General features: G+C 37.4%; 7 protein-coding genes across 7 annotated transcripts; 4 read left to right on the top strand and 3 right to left on the bottom strand. All coding sequences in view use genetic code 12, as the record gives it.

Annotated features, from left to right (window-relative positions):
- Positions 1-100: 100 nt before the first annotated feature.
- DEHA2F24970g (DEHA2F24970p) lies at positions 101-259 on the bottom strand (the record flags this gene model as incomplete). Its single annotated transcript, XM_461425.1, has 1 exon — positions 101-259. The coding sequence occupies one exon, from the start codon at positions 257-259 to the stop codon at positions 101-103; it is 159 nt and encodes a 52-aa protein (XP_461425.1).
- A 235-nt stretch (positions 260-494) lies between these two features.
- Positions 495-2,135, top strand: DEHA2F24948g (DEHA2F24948p; the record flags this gene model as incomplete). Its single annotated transcript, XM_461424.1, has 1 exon — positions 495-2,135. The coding sequence occupies one exon, from the start codon at positions 495-497 to the stop codon at positions 2,133-2,135; it is 1,641 nt and encodes a 546-aa protein (XP_461424.2).
- Positions 2,136-2,635: 500 nt separating this feature from the next.
- Positions 2,636-4,309, top strand: DEHA2F24926g (DEHA2F24926p; the record flags this gene model as incomplete). Its single annotated transcript, XM_461423.1, has 1 exon — positions 2,636-4,309. One exon carries the CDS (start codon positions 2,636-2,638, stop codon positions 4,307-4,309), a length of 1,674 nt encoding a protein of 557 aa, XP_461423.2.
- An 880-nt stretch (positions 4,310-5,189) lies between these two features.
- On the top strand, positions 5,190-5,792 carry DEHA2F24904g (DEHA2F24904p; the record flags this gene model as incomplete). Its single annotated transcript, XM_461422.1, has 1 exon — positions 5,190-5,792. One exon carries the CDS (start codon positions 5,190-5,192, stop codon positions 5,790-5,792), a length of 603 nt encoding a protein of 200 aa, XP_461422.2.
- A 62-nt stretch (positions 5,793-5,854) lies between these two features.
- DEHA2F24882g (DEHA2F24882p) lies at positions 5,855-8,596 on the bottom strand (the record flags this gene model as incomplete). The annotated part of the gene is made up of 1 exon (XM_461421.1): positions 5,855-8,596. The coding sequence occupies one exon, from the start codon at positions 8,594-8,596 to the stop codon at positions 5,855-5,857; it is 2,742 nt and encodes a 913-aa protein (XP_461421.2).
- A 206-nt stretch (positions 8,597-8,802) lies between these two features.
- DEHA2F24860g (DEHA2F24860p) lies at positions 8,803-10,314 on the bottom strand (the record flags this gene model as incomplete). The annotated part of the gene is made up of 1 exon (XM_461420.1): positions 8,803-10,314. The coding sequence occupies one exon, from the start codon at positions 10,312-10,314 to the stop codon at positions 8,803-8,805; it is 1,512 nt and encodes a 503-aa protein (XP_461420.2).
- Positions 10,315-10,584: 270 nt separating this feature from the next.
- On the top strand, positions 10,585-14,148 carry DEHA2F24838g (DEHA2F24838p; the record flags this gene model as incomplete). The annotated part of the gene is made up of 1 exon (XM_461419.1): positions 10,585-14,148. The coding sequence occupies one exon, from the start codon at positions 10,585-10,587 to the stop codon at positions 14,146-14,148; it is 3,564 nt and encodes a 1,187-aa protein (XP_461419.2).
- Between the last annotated feature and the right edge of the window lie 30 nt (positions 14,149-14,178).

The following is a 14,178-nucleotide window of genomic DNA, read 5'->3' as shown; positions in this document are numbered from 1 at the left end:
ATCACGGTAATAATCCTTTCGATGATGATACTGACGACTACGTATCTATATGCAGTATAACATAATGGTTTTGTCTAATGAATATGTATAGAAGGCAACATTATATTGGTATATATCGGTAAGAAATGCATAAAACGAACCGGGGAGATATCGTCATCACCATTAATAGATAAAATCCAGGATCGTGAATTCGTAACGTCGTAGCATCAATAAGATCGATGGCATCAAGATGATATGGAGGGACCCTTGACGGGGCCATGCTTTCAGACAAAAGTCTATTCTCCTTCTTTACCTACATAATGGAAATGGTAGTTCATAACATGTAGGTATTCTGGATTCACTTACTTTAACATTGTTTAGGATCAACCATGAGTCAGAACTATGGTGAAATTTTGCAATTAGTGCGATTTTGAGTCCGATAGTCCGGATGAATAACAAGCAGATTGAACGATTATAGACCTAATCATTAGAACAACATCATATAGTATTGGACAATGATACCTACAGTAAGGTTGTTGAACTCACAGGTAGATCAATGTTTGTTGAGAATTAAGGATGGGTTTTTCAAGAACAGTGGAAAGAAAACGCTGGATTTGAAAGATTATGTCTTTAGAAAGCCCATTGAAAAATTTGAAATTTACAGACTTAATAATGAGAATAAGCCATCGTTATGGTCAATAACAGGTCCAGCGAAATCGCAATTCTTAGGTGTGGTATCGGGAAAGTATATTCCGTATCCTCCACTTTCCAGAACATATCCATTTATGCTGGACAGCTACAAATACGACCAGATCCAATTTTTGAATTTCAAAGAGGCTTCCGGGTTGGATAAAGTACATTTATCCGCTAGATATGAATCTTATTCTTACAAGGGAAGCTTGGAAATGTCGGATGACGTCAATTCTGTCCGCAATTATATTACTGGTGCTAATAATTATAATAGTAATACGACTTCTGGTGTGAGGGAAGATTTCGTGAATCAACTTTTGGATTTATTCAACTTGAATCACTTGTCGAACAAGTGGATTAACTCGTTATCTAATGGGCAATTGAGAAGGGCAAGGTTAGCGAAAGCATTGATTAACAAGCCCAGCTTATTCATAATTGATGATCCGTTTTTGGGATTGGACCCTCAAGCAACCAAGTTAGTATCCAATTCGTTGCTTAGAGTCAGCCAGGACTTGAACACGAGTGTTGTTTTAGGATTGAGAATTCAGGACGATATTCCGGAGTGGCTTACCCATGTTGGCTATGTCACTACAGAGGATGGATTAAAAATGTCAGGTGCTAAGGAAGATATACTTCCTCTTCTCGAACAGGAATTGAAGTCTGCCACTTCTATTCATCACCAACACGAAATAAAGCTGAAAAATAAAAAGAGTACTCCAATCTCCAACGAGACTTTATGTACTTCTGGTGAAACTCCCCACATAGAATTCCGCAATGCATCGGTTGTCTACAAAGATTTGCCCATATTCGCCAACTTTGACTGGAAAATTCCTCGTGGGTCGAAATGGCGTATCTTAGGAGATAACGGTACCGGGAAGACAACGTTGCTCTCGTTGATCACGGCCGACCATCCGCAGTCGTGGAGATCAGTGTTGAGCATAGACGGTGTTCTCAGGAAAACCGGAAACGGAGTGTCATTTTTTGACGTCAATGACAAGATAGGCATTTCGTCACCCGAACTCCACGCTCTAGTTCCCGGAAACAAGACTATGATGCAGGTCATCATGAACGGTCTAGTTCCAAACGTCGCCAACTCAAATTTCACGTTTATTGCACCCAAAGAACTGCTCACTCCCCATGCCCGCACCCTTCTCGGCAAATTCGACGACATTCTTGCGGCCCATGCTAACGACAGCTTCTCTGACTTGTCCGTCACCAACCAGAAGCTTACATTGTTCCTTAGGGCCGTCATAAAAAATCCCGAAATTCTCATTCTCGACGAAGCCTTCTCTTGCATGGACGAAGAACAAATTATGGTCAGATGCCACGACATCGTAGAAAACGACTTGAAAGATACTACAGTTCTAGCAATAGCCCACATAGACTGGGAGATCCCCGCCTGCGACTACGTTTTGAAGCTACATGGTGATGAACTGAGATCATACGGAATCCTGAAGTATGGTTGATCCGAGTTAGTACTAGTAGTGCTTAGGTAAAAACTTACCCCTATACTCTTTTTCCGGCGATTTTAACCCTAAACTTGCACATTTTTTTATGACACTAGTTGCCAATGCAATAGTATACCAATCTCGTGTGATCAAACTTCTTCTCTACATACAAATATACAATATATTCATGAATTTACTGTTTTGTTTGCTCTAGACTAAAACTTTTCACAACCAAACGCGCTAAATTATAACCGTTTTTTTTTGGTTTTGTGTAACTTATCGACTTTTTGTTTTCTATTCAGTTAGTTCGTTTTCAACAGTCGTTAGTATACTAGAGAACCACGGTTAATAGGGACAATCATTAGGTATAACAAGCATCTGTATTGAATAGTATCAATAGGAACGAATACTCAAAATTACCAGTGATACCAGCAAGAAGTCCGTATCATTTGAACAACCAACTTGGGGATTAGGAAAATTATAACGCAGGCATATTATTCATCAAAGCACAAGATAATATGTCTACCAAAATACCAACCGCAGCCAAAGATACTAGGTCAGAGGAAGAACAAGCCGAATTAGAATATGGAAGACTTACTTCGAAGGACTATTTATACGTTTCTGAACACCCAGTGGGAGAGCCATTACCCACGCCCATCGAAGACGAACCGCCATACATAATCTATATTACGACGTATATCAGTTATCTTCTTTTGATTCTCATTGGACACATTCGGGACTTCTTTGGAAAGATATTCAAGCCACGAGACTATGCACATTTGGTGGAGAAAGACGGGTATGGCCCGTGGTACGACGGGTTTGAAAGTTTCTACGTACGTCGGTTGAAATTGAGAATCGACGACTGTTTTGCCAGACCTATTCACGGAGCACCAGGGCGTTACATCAAGTGTTTCAACCGTGATAGAACCGTTGTATACGACGAATATACGTATCCTGGAACATCGACCGAATGTTTAAATTTATCATCTTACAACTACTTGGGGTTTGCGCAATCCAAAGGTTTGTGTACCGACCATGCTTTAAAGGCCGTTGAAGATTACGGTACCTCTGGGTGTTCTCCAAGGCTGCTTAGTGGTACAACTGATTTGCATAAAGAATGTGAACGTGTGATTGCTGATTTTGTTTACCAGGAGGACGCCATCATCGTCAGTCAGGGTTATGGTACTAACGCAAATTTATTTGCATCTTTGGCAGATGCCAACAGTTTGATTATAAGTGACGAATTAAACCATGCGTCTATTAGATTCGGTATCAGGTTGTCGGGTGCATCCGTAAAAGTCTTCAAGCATAATGATATGAGAGACTTGGAAAAGTTATTGAGAAACTCTATTGCCCAGGGTCAACCAAGAACTCATCGTGCATGGAAGAAAATCATTATTGCCGTCGAAGGGTTATACTCTATGGAAGGTAATATGTGTAACTTACCACAAATCGTAGAATTGAAAGAGAAATACAAATGCTATTTATTTGTGGATGAAGCTCATTCTATTGGTGCTTTAGGTCCAGAAGGTAGAGGCATATGTGATTATTTCTCTGTCGACCTGCGTAGAATTGACTTATTAATGGGTACATTTACCAAATCTTTCGGTGCTACAGGTGGATACATTGCTGGCCCAAAGGCATTAATAAATAAGTTGAGAATTAATTACATTACCAACAATTACTCCGAATGTGTTCCTCCCCCAGTCTTAGGCCAGATTATTTCTTCATTGAGTGTCATCGATGGTAGCTTGAACCCAGGTGAAGGTTCGGAAAGATTAAAGAGAATTGCTTTCAACTCTCGCTATTTAAGATTAGGATTAAAGAAATTGGGCTTTATTGTTTACGGTGCAGATGACTCGCCAGTTATCCCATTGTTATTATTCTTACCTGGTAAAATGCCTGCTGTATCGAGATTCTTGTATTCTATGAACATTGCTGTCGTGGTTGTCAGTTACCCTGCCACCCCGTTAAGTAGTGCTAGAGTTAGATTATGTGTCAGTTCCGCCTTAACCAAAGAAGATCTTGATTACGTTTTAACTAAATTTAATGAAGTTGGTGACATGGTTTATTTGAAATTTAGCAGTGGTATTGCTGGTGGATCTAAAATCCCAGGACAACCTCCTAGGTGGTCCATCGAAGATGTGATCGCTACTAATGTCGAAGATTGCAAAATGGCTAGTATGGCATAATCCTTCACACTTCTTAGACCTTAATTCTTCATGTTTTTCTTCTCTAAATATTAATATCAGCTTCTATTTCAGTCGTATATAATTTAATTACTTAATATAATAATAGCTTTCTTATACTACTTTATTTCATCACAATACATTTCATCACAATACCCTCTCACTCCATAAAATATTTTCTCTTCAATATCTCTTCCTTTATATATCCCTTTCTCTAACTCTTCATAATAGTCCTTCTTTCATTTATTCACTAATTCATCATTTTCATTATCTCATATCATTTTCTCATCAAACATTAATCTCTCAATATCTATGCATTCCATAACTCTTTCCTATTACTTCTCTCATTACCATTATTCCTAATTATAATACCTCTTCATTCACCATAATATTCTCTCAAATATGTCTTTCTTCATCAGGAGCTATGGGATTTGTAGGAAAGATATCATTGAAGGAAATGTTAAAGGATTAGCAGAAGAGAGAATAGAGGTAAGAATACTGAGAAAATATATAATTATAGATTGGATAGGATGATCATGAAGGAGGAATCATCAATGAATAATATTTAGAAGGATCCGATGTATTAAGCTGCTAATGCTAATTGCGTAATAATTAAATTTATTTAATATCTATAAGAACGAAACTTCACCTTAAGGTAAGCTAATAACTATCCCCTTACTCAATTACATCTAATATATTTCTCAATCCCTCTCATACATTTCAAACTCTCAATTAATAAATCCATACTCTTATCAGCATAACTCCCACAACTCCCTATTCATCATAACCCCCACTCACCTTCAATATTATGTAAGCAATAAATGTATATCAAAGGCTAGATATATCAATTAAGCTGAATTACATCTGATACAGTTAAGTACTAATGGCTTCTACCACGGAATGGAAAGTTCCTGATCCACTAACTCCACCGTTGAAATTCAGCACGGTTCAACCAAATTTGTATAGAGGTGCATATCCCAGAGAAATTAATTTTCCTTTTTTAAAGACTTTAGAGTTGAAAACAATAATATCCTTGACTCCTAGTCCAATTGCGGCTGAAACTGATAGAAAACTACATGATTTCGCTATTGAAAACAATATACGAATAGTGCATTTAGAATGTGCTCATCTGGGTAAGGGTAAAAAGAGAGGTGTTCCCATAGGATATTCAGCAATATTGGAAGCCTTAAACCTCATGATTCACAAGGAATATGGCCCAGTATATATACATTGTCTTAACGGAGGACAGGTGACCAGTTTAGTAATAGCATGTCTTCGCAAAGTTCAATTTTGGTCTTCAATTGCCATTTTTAATGAATTCATAAACTTCACTTCGAATATCACCGTTAATGATAGAAGCTTTGTGGAAGGGTTCAAGGGAGAGATAAACTTAAATTCGAAAGATAAGGTGGATTGGTTATGGGTTGGTATGAGTAAAGGTGTCATTGGGAATCATCCCAAAATTAGAGTAACTGATGTTTCATGAGGGAGTAACTAATCAATTAATTGATTCATTATCTATATTTATTTAGTATATACAAGTATTATCTAAATACGTTGATAAAATAAACAGTATGCATTTCTATTCAACACTTGGCTCTCCTTACAGTTGTAAGTTACCTTAGCATCATCAAAATAACACCAATCCCTCGTCTTTTTTGAATCACTTTGCTTATAAACATAGGAGGTGTAGTGTCCAGTTGATAGATTACCGAAGTGATTTGCCACACCATAAAGTTTGTATCTGAATGGAGGTTGTTGATTTCTCGTAGGTAAGGTCGACAAAATCTGCTTTTCCTTCTCCTTCGATATTTTTTCATTTGACTTAAGATTACTATTAACTGATGTACCAACGTCGGGCCAGTAAGAAGTAAGATCTAACACATCATTGACCGGATAATTTATGAATGTATCAAGCTTATTAAAATACCCTTTGCTATTAATTTTGAACCTTTTGAAGTGAATGATTAATACCTGGGGTAATCTAGTGATGGTAATTTTCTTTGTCAGCTTTGTAAATCTCTTGCAGCTAGGACAATGCCATTTATTATCATCATCTAGCAATTCAGTAGTAACAAAACCTTCTAAACAATCATGTAACAGAACATCTTTAAGGGAACCAAGTTTTTCTGGAATTGGTAAAGATAGTATCAGGAATGCATTGTATGTCGTTGATGTTAGACCACATTCTAAACACTTCAATTGTGATAAATATTGACCTTGAAAGAAATCAACAATAATTGAGAAGTTTAACTTAAGATATCTCTCCCATTCAATGGTTGAGGCCAATCTAACAGGAAGGAATTCCCTAGTTTTTTCTTGTTCTGGGGTCAATTCCAAGATAGTTTTCTTTTCTTCAGGATCAGAAATTAGCATTTGATTCAAGTCTTCATGTAATCCATCTAATATAAAGTTTAAAAATTCGATACAATCTTGTTGATCAAATGTAGCGAACTGTTGACCAGGAGATAATGATCCAACTACCTTCTTGAAGCTGGTTGGGGTGAAATATTTACCAACATTTGTAAACATGTTCATCAATAGATTAACAAAGTTTGTCGTTAAAATTCCCTTAGACCCCAATTTATTGTTTACATTAATATGCTGACGATATGATTGAAGGGATGAGGACGATGGTAAAGACGAGCTTGATATATTTGGAAAGAAAAATTTGGTTAATTGTGGAGTAGCAGCTAAACATTGAAGAATGCAATTCATGTAACAAGAATTACCAAGATTTGTGAGGCCTGTCGTATACTGTTCCAAGAATTTAATGGTGTTGTTGTTCTTAGACGTAAGAGAACTTTCATTAGTTGAACTAGATTTAGATGAGCTAAGTGAATTGGTGAAAGTTTGAGATAAATTTGATACAGATGAATTCGATTCTCTTCTGGGAGAAGATGAGGCAAGTTTTGGTTTCTGCTGTTGAGGTGGAGATGAGTTTAAGTTTTCACCATCTATAAACGAACCTCCCAGGGAAGAAGAACGCAGGTTAGTGGAATTTTGAAAACTTGATGATGTGTTTGAATTTATACTAGACGTAGTTGCCGCCATTAATGTTGAAGGCGAGAATGAATTTGATATTGGAGTATTCGTTGACTTTGCCGTAGATAAATATTCACCGAAGTTCTTGAGATATGGTGACGAAGATCTTTCTGGGCTTATCGACTCTTCTGGAGTTTTATTGTCGTTCCGTCTAGATATAGATGATTCACTACCACCTCTTGACAATGAAGCTTCAGGTCTAGCAAGGATCTGGGTAGCATTAGTCTTCAAAATATATTTTTCTCCAAACATATCATACCAAGCTTTTACACCACCTGCCAAAATGCAAGGATGGCGTTTTAGTTTTGAACTTATATATTTGTTCTTGTATGTTATTATATCAATTAATTTTTGAATTGGACATTGCACAGCAATACCGTTCGAATCCCCGTTGATCAACAGGTTCTTGAGTGACGTAAACCTATCTTCTTCTTCTATACCCGGACCATAACGCAAATTATATACAACCACTAAATCGTAAGTGAATCGTTTCAAAAACCTTTTATATTGTTCTGATGGAAGTAGCATTTCTAGTCTGGCCTCTAAAGTTTGGTCAACAATATCATGGGCCTCCTTCAGAGATCCTAACAAACTATTGACCCAATCGGGTTCAATATTCACTATTTCAGAATAGTTTATGTGATTGTAATTAAATTCTTTCCTAGTCCTAAAATCAATCAATAAAACGTTTTTCGATGAATAACCTTCCAGGAAAAGTAATTCATGTAGTTCAGCTGGATTGATAAACTCCTTGTATTTAAATGCATCTATGTTTATGAACTCCGTATGAGATCCTTGAGGACCATCTTCCGATTCCAGCGGCGAAGGGCTTTTAAGGTTGTTAAACCTCGCCAATAAGGGGTCCACAGATCCATTGGTGTCATTAGAGTCCTCGGATTTCGAAGTACCTGAAAATGCCTCTATTAAATGTTCATATTTGCTTTTTTTACTCGCTAAAGTAACCTTTATATCGTCAAGAAACCCTTTTGTCTCTATGGTTACTGCTTTCTCGCAAAATTTATATAACGCCACTGAGATATCAAAGCTTACCAATGCTAACTCGTAATCGCAATACCCCAACTTTTCTAACTTCTTTGATTCATGAGTGAATATCTCTATAAGCGAAACTTGATGTCCTAAAAGTTTGGGTATCTTACGAGTGCTTGAGATAAGATCATTTGTCATCGTCGAGGATAATGATCTAAGCTCACCGAGTGATCTGAACTTCACTGTTCCAGACGTCATCTATGAAATATGATGTTACACTCCGTTCAAATGTATGGCTTAAACTATACTAGTGTTAGATTTTAATTAACAAGAAAGAATCATAAAAGAACCTAAAATGGGTAGAATCAAAAATCTAAATTTGAGGGTTATTTGAGGTTCCAGATTTTGCACGATCCTACAATAATGGTAAAAATACAACATATCATTTAATATATATAAATAAACTAGAAACTACTAAGGAATTCTTTCAAACCAGCATCGAATCCTTGTTCCCATTCCCAAATAAATTTCAGCAGACCCTTATCTTTAATGTGCTCAGCTAATCTTGCAGCCTTCCATGCACCAGTTCTACCAATAACAGACCCGTCAAATTTAGCAAACTCTAATGAATCTTTCCAGGCTGTAGTGAAACCATCCTTGTATCTATCATGTTCGTACTTTTCTTTTGAATTTTGCTTATTCCAGTAATCCGAATGGCCACCAAATGCATTATCCAACTTTTGCTTGAATACAGACTCATCTGGTACTTGTTTTCCCTTTATAGACAAAGGTGGTTGAATTGCACCCTTATCAAACATGGTTCTAAAGTCCCATTCGCCACCATTTCCTGATTGGAATTTGAAGGTCCAGAAAAACGACCCGAAACCGGCTCTTTGAGAAATAAGGTCTACTTGACGTCTACCGTAATCGACAACCAAGTTATCTCTCTTGTCATTGGCTCCGTCTTTTCCCCACGAATCACCGTCTAAAACACAAGAATATTCCCCAACCATAAAGTCTACTCCTCTACCGTTATCCGTGAGATTGGTTAATAAATCTTTATCCAAGTCACCAATGATGGATTGTGGGGACTTCTTCTTGTCATCGTCAGAGAAACAGCGGTAGCAATGGTGGTCAACTACAACCCCTAAAGATTCTCCATCAGATTGGTTGTCCTGGATCCATTTGACCCATTGATCTGGCCACCATCCATCAGAAATAACCACTGGAACCTCGCTGTCTGCCTTACGAATCAGCGAAATACCAGCTGCATAGTAGCGCGATTGTCTCTTTGGATCATTAGCAAAGTCAGCTTCGTTGACAATTTGAATAGCTGCAATATTGTCATACTTCTTCAAGTCACTGGCGATAAATTCCAACATTTCACATACCAAAAGCTGTGATTCTTGACAGTTCCAGAATCCTGCTTCTCCACCTGACTTTTCACCACTGTGGTCAGAACCGTTAGCACCCTTTGGTAAACCATGAATATCAACCACAACTGAAATATTGTGCTTGCCAGCTTTCTCTACAAATTCCTTCTTGAAAATATCCCATGCATTCGAGTATACACTCTTAGCATACTTTTCGAATTTAGTACCCTTAGCATATTTGCCTCCACCTACTTCCCAGTACCCAATTGGCACTCTAACACTATCAACATGATGATCTTGTAGCCATTTCCAGTCATCATCGTTCATAAAGTTGATCCAATGGTGCTCAAACTTCTTTTGCGCATCCTTTTCACCATTCTGTTCTACTTGCTTGCTTACAGCTTCTAATTCACAGTCAGCTCCATCTGGGAATAGTTCGTGGAATATCCACTTTTCCATCACAAAACAAGCTCCGATATTCACACCAAAATTCAGGCGAGATTGGTAGATTTGCTTCTTCGATGGTGCTTTACCAGGAGTTGCAGCTGGTGAAGCTGGTCCAATTTTGGAACCCTTTGATTTAATCTTAAGTTTATCAAACATAGTCTATCAGTTATTTTATATGCCAACAATTAGGAATTATCAACTCGATCTAAGCGATATCTTATATATTTAACCTGTCTAAGCCTTGAATTATTCAACCTGACCATCAACTACGTTTGCTGAGAAAGCTTGCTATTTAGTCACCCATGCATATCAAAGGATTGTGTCGCGAATCATGTCGAAAAGTCTGCTAAAATGACAAACGTTTTTCACTGTAAGCTATATGCTAGTTAAACAGCTTATGTGCACTGAATATACAATGAAGTGGAAATGGAACAAGATCCAGCGAGTTTAGATACATCAGAGTGGCCATCGTCCTTTCAAAGGCTTTTAAGAATATTTTTTCAAATTAATACCCATTTGACATTCTTATCATCGCATTCAAGATCAACTATACCAACTTATGACCTACTACATAAACTAAATGGAGACATCAGTAAACTCGATTTGGCTATTATTGCCAACATATTGCCCCATGGAGATGTGACATATGAATATGTGGATGAAAATCAGGTAATGCTTTCGTTTACCGAAAAAGTTCTGTTCGATTGGGCTACAGGGTACCACCAATCCAAGCCAAGTACCATGGATGATGCTTATAAGGAAGCTGCAGAAATGAGAAGTGATCCAGATTCGAAACAATTGCTTATATTTGACTTTAGGGATACTAAAGTCCAGGGCATTGGTTCTGTAATTAAGGGAGGAAGAAGGGCAAAGAAACGGAAAACAGAACCAGTGGATCCTGGTGAAGGTTTTTTTCTTTCTAGTAAGGACCTTAGTCTTCAAAACCTCACACATAAGCAGCTTCTGAATATAATAATTGGTCGAAATGAAAAATTTAAGCGATGTGTAGCAGAGTTTTTGCAATCCTGTACTGATGAAGAACTACAGGGTAAGGATGAATTGGCTATGAAGAAATTACGTGATTACAATCAGGATAAGGTTCCAGAGCCGCCAAGTTTAGAGGATCCTGTGGTGACGCTTGGAAAGAACACCGTAGTTATTTCCTCAGATGAAAAGCCATCCTTGGAGAATATGATTAATGCATTAAAACTGAAGCCGTTCTATAAGGATCAGATTGTCGCTATTGAAACATTGACTCCCGCACAAGGCGGTAGATTTGATACGCTTCCTATCAAGCAAGAAGGTAATGAAAGCGTAATTCATGCAGATCTAAAGAGGGCACTCCTAAATTATAAGAACATAGCGATTGATGATGGATTGTATTTACATCAAGTAGAGGCATTGAAAGCATTGATGTTTGACAATGATTACAAGAACCATGTCATTGTTAGTACTTCAACTAGTTCTGGAAAATCCCTCATTTATCAATTACCCATAATCAATGATATCCTTTGGAATATTAGTAAAGGTAACAAGAAGAGAGAATGCACTGCGTTTTTTATATTTCCCACTAAGGCGCTAGCGCAAGATCAGAAAAGACATCTACAGGAATTTATTAAGCACCTTACGGTAACCCAAAATAGACAAATAATTGTTGATACATATGATGGGGATACGCCTTGTCAAGACAGAAGTTCAATACGGACATTTGCAGATATTATTTTCACAAATCCAGACGCCATACATGCTTCGATTTTGCCTAACCACAGCGGAACCTCATTTGATAGGTCCAGTTGGCATGATTTTTTGTCGGCCTTGAAATATGTTGTAATGGATGAATTGCATGTTTACAAGGGTACCTTTGGTATGCATGTGAGTTATGTTATGAGTAGATTAATGAGAATAGTCACAAACCTACGTAAAGACCAAGCTATATATCCCCTTAACAATTTGCAATTCATTTCCTGTTCCGCCACGATAAAGAACCCAGTATCTCATTTTAGGGCTGTTTGCGGAATATCTTCAAAGGAAAAGATAGTCCATGTATATGAAGATGGTAGTCCGTGCTCAGAAAAGAAGTTAGTAGTCTGGAACCCACCCGCTTTGATGAATAAAAAAGGACAAACTCCTTCATCAACTGGTTTTGGAAAATCAAATTCTTTGAATTCAGTCCTTGTCCCAAGAGAAAATACTATACTGGAGCTGGCCAAACTACTACTTCAGCTTCTAAATAGTTTATCAACAATAAAGGTGATTGTTTTCTGCCCGATTCGTGTTGTTTGTGAACTAATGATGAAGGAGATTCGAAGCTTATTATCAAATCCTACATTTTCTGGCTCTTCCTTATCTGAAAGTGATATCATGTCATACAGAGGTGGATATTCAAAATCTGATCGACGCGTAATTGAAGAAAAGATGTTTAATGGTAAGCTAAGGGCTATTATAGCGACAAACGCATTAGAATTGGGTATTGATTTATCGGATTTGGACGTTGTAATAACATGTGGTTTTCCAATGCTGAAACTGAATTTACATCAACAGTTTGGACGTGCAGGAAGAGGGAGTATATCGCAAGGCAGTCTAGCTATTTTTGTTGCTGGATCAAAACCACTCGATCAACATTACTTGAAGTACCCTTTAGAATTGTGTGATAAAAGTACGTACGAAGATTTATGTGTCGAAGGTTTAATGGATTTGGGCCTGAACCAGCTTATTATGGAAATGCATTTACAATGTGCTGCCTTTGAATGGCCAATTGATATTGAAGGTGATATTGACTGGTTTTCTCTGAATGGATCAATAAATAAAAAAAATGCATTTATTAAATTATGCAGAGAAAGATTGTACAAGGATAAGGATAACAAATATCGTACAAGTCCTCGATATTTACCTTGGCCTGTTGATCATGTTGCTATCAGGGCTGTTGAAGAGACAAACTACGCAGTAGTTGATACCACAAATGGTCGTAATATTGTAATTGAAGAAGTTGAGGCGCTGCGAACAAGTTTTACACTTTATGAAGGTGGCATATTTTTACATCAAGGATATCCTTACTTGGTGACGGAATTCAATTCAGATGGATGTTTTGCAAAGGTTGAAAGAGTAAAAGTTGACTGGATTACTCAACAAAGGGATTTCACTGACGTTGATCCAGTTGAGGTTGAATATATTAAATGCCTAAATCCACCATTAGATACAAATAAAGTAAATGATATACCCACATTCTTTGGTAAAATAGAGACAACCATAGTGGTATTTGGTTATTTCAAGGTCAATCGAAGGTCGGAAATTCTAGAAGCAGTTGAAGTTAAGAATCCGCCTGTTATTCTTCATTCCAAAGGGTTTTGGATTGATATTCCAGTTAACGCCTTGAATGTAATCCAAGAAAAAGATTTATCTCCTGCTGCTGGTATACATGCTGCACAACATGCAATTATGAATATCCTTCCGTTGTTTATAAATGGTGGTGCAACTACCAACCCTAATGCAAAATTCTCTTCTAATGTAGGAGAATCTGAGTTAATGACCGAATGCAAAGCTCCAGAAAAAGAGTTTGCACGGAGACAAACTAAACGGAAGAGACCGGCTCGTTTGATATTTTATGATGCAAAAGGAGGTCCACAAGGTTCAGGTATAGCAGCTAAAACGTTCGAACATATTGACGAAATTTTGCACACCACGTATCTTAGGGTTAAAGATTGTGAATGTGAATGGGGTTGCCCTAGTTGTGTTACTGCTAGTTTCTGTAAAGAAATGCTGTTAGTAATGTCCAAGCCAGCAGCAATAATTATATTGGGTGGTTTGTTAGGATTAGATTTGGCTGACTTGAAGAACGAGGTTTCTGATGGCCCTGAACCAAATATGCCACAATTGACTGTAGAGACAATTCAACCAAGTGGATCAGTAAAACTATCTCCTGATGTGGAAATTATAGAAGTAAGACAAGCTTCAGAACCATTGAAACCTTTGATTAAAAAAGAAGAAACATAGCATTCTAGAGTCTTCGGTTTAAGAGCTACA

Source organism: Debaryomyces hansenii, assembly GCF_000006445.2.
Source record: "Debaryomyces hansenii CBS767 chromosome F complete sequence".
Lineage (NCBI taxonomy): Eukaryota > Fungi > Ascomycota > Pichiomycetes > Serinales > Debaryomycetaceae > Debaryomyces > Debaryomyces hansenii.
The sequence above is the reverse complement of the archived record's forward strand: the minus strand, read 5'-3'. Positions and strand labels throughout refer to the sequence as shown.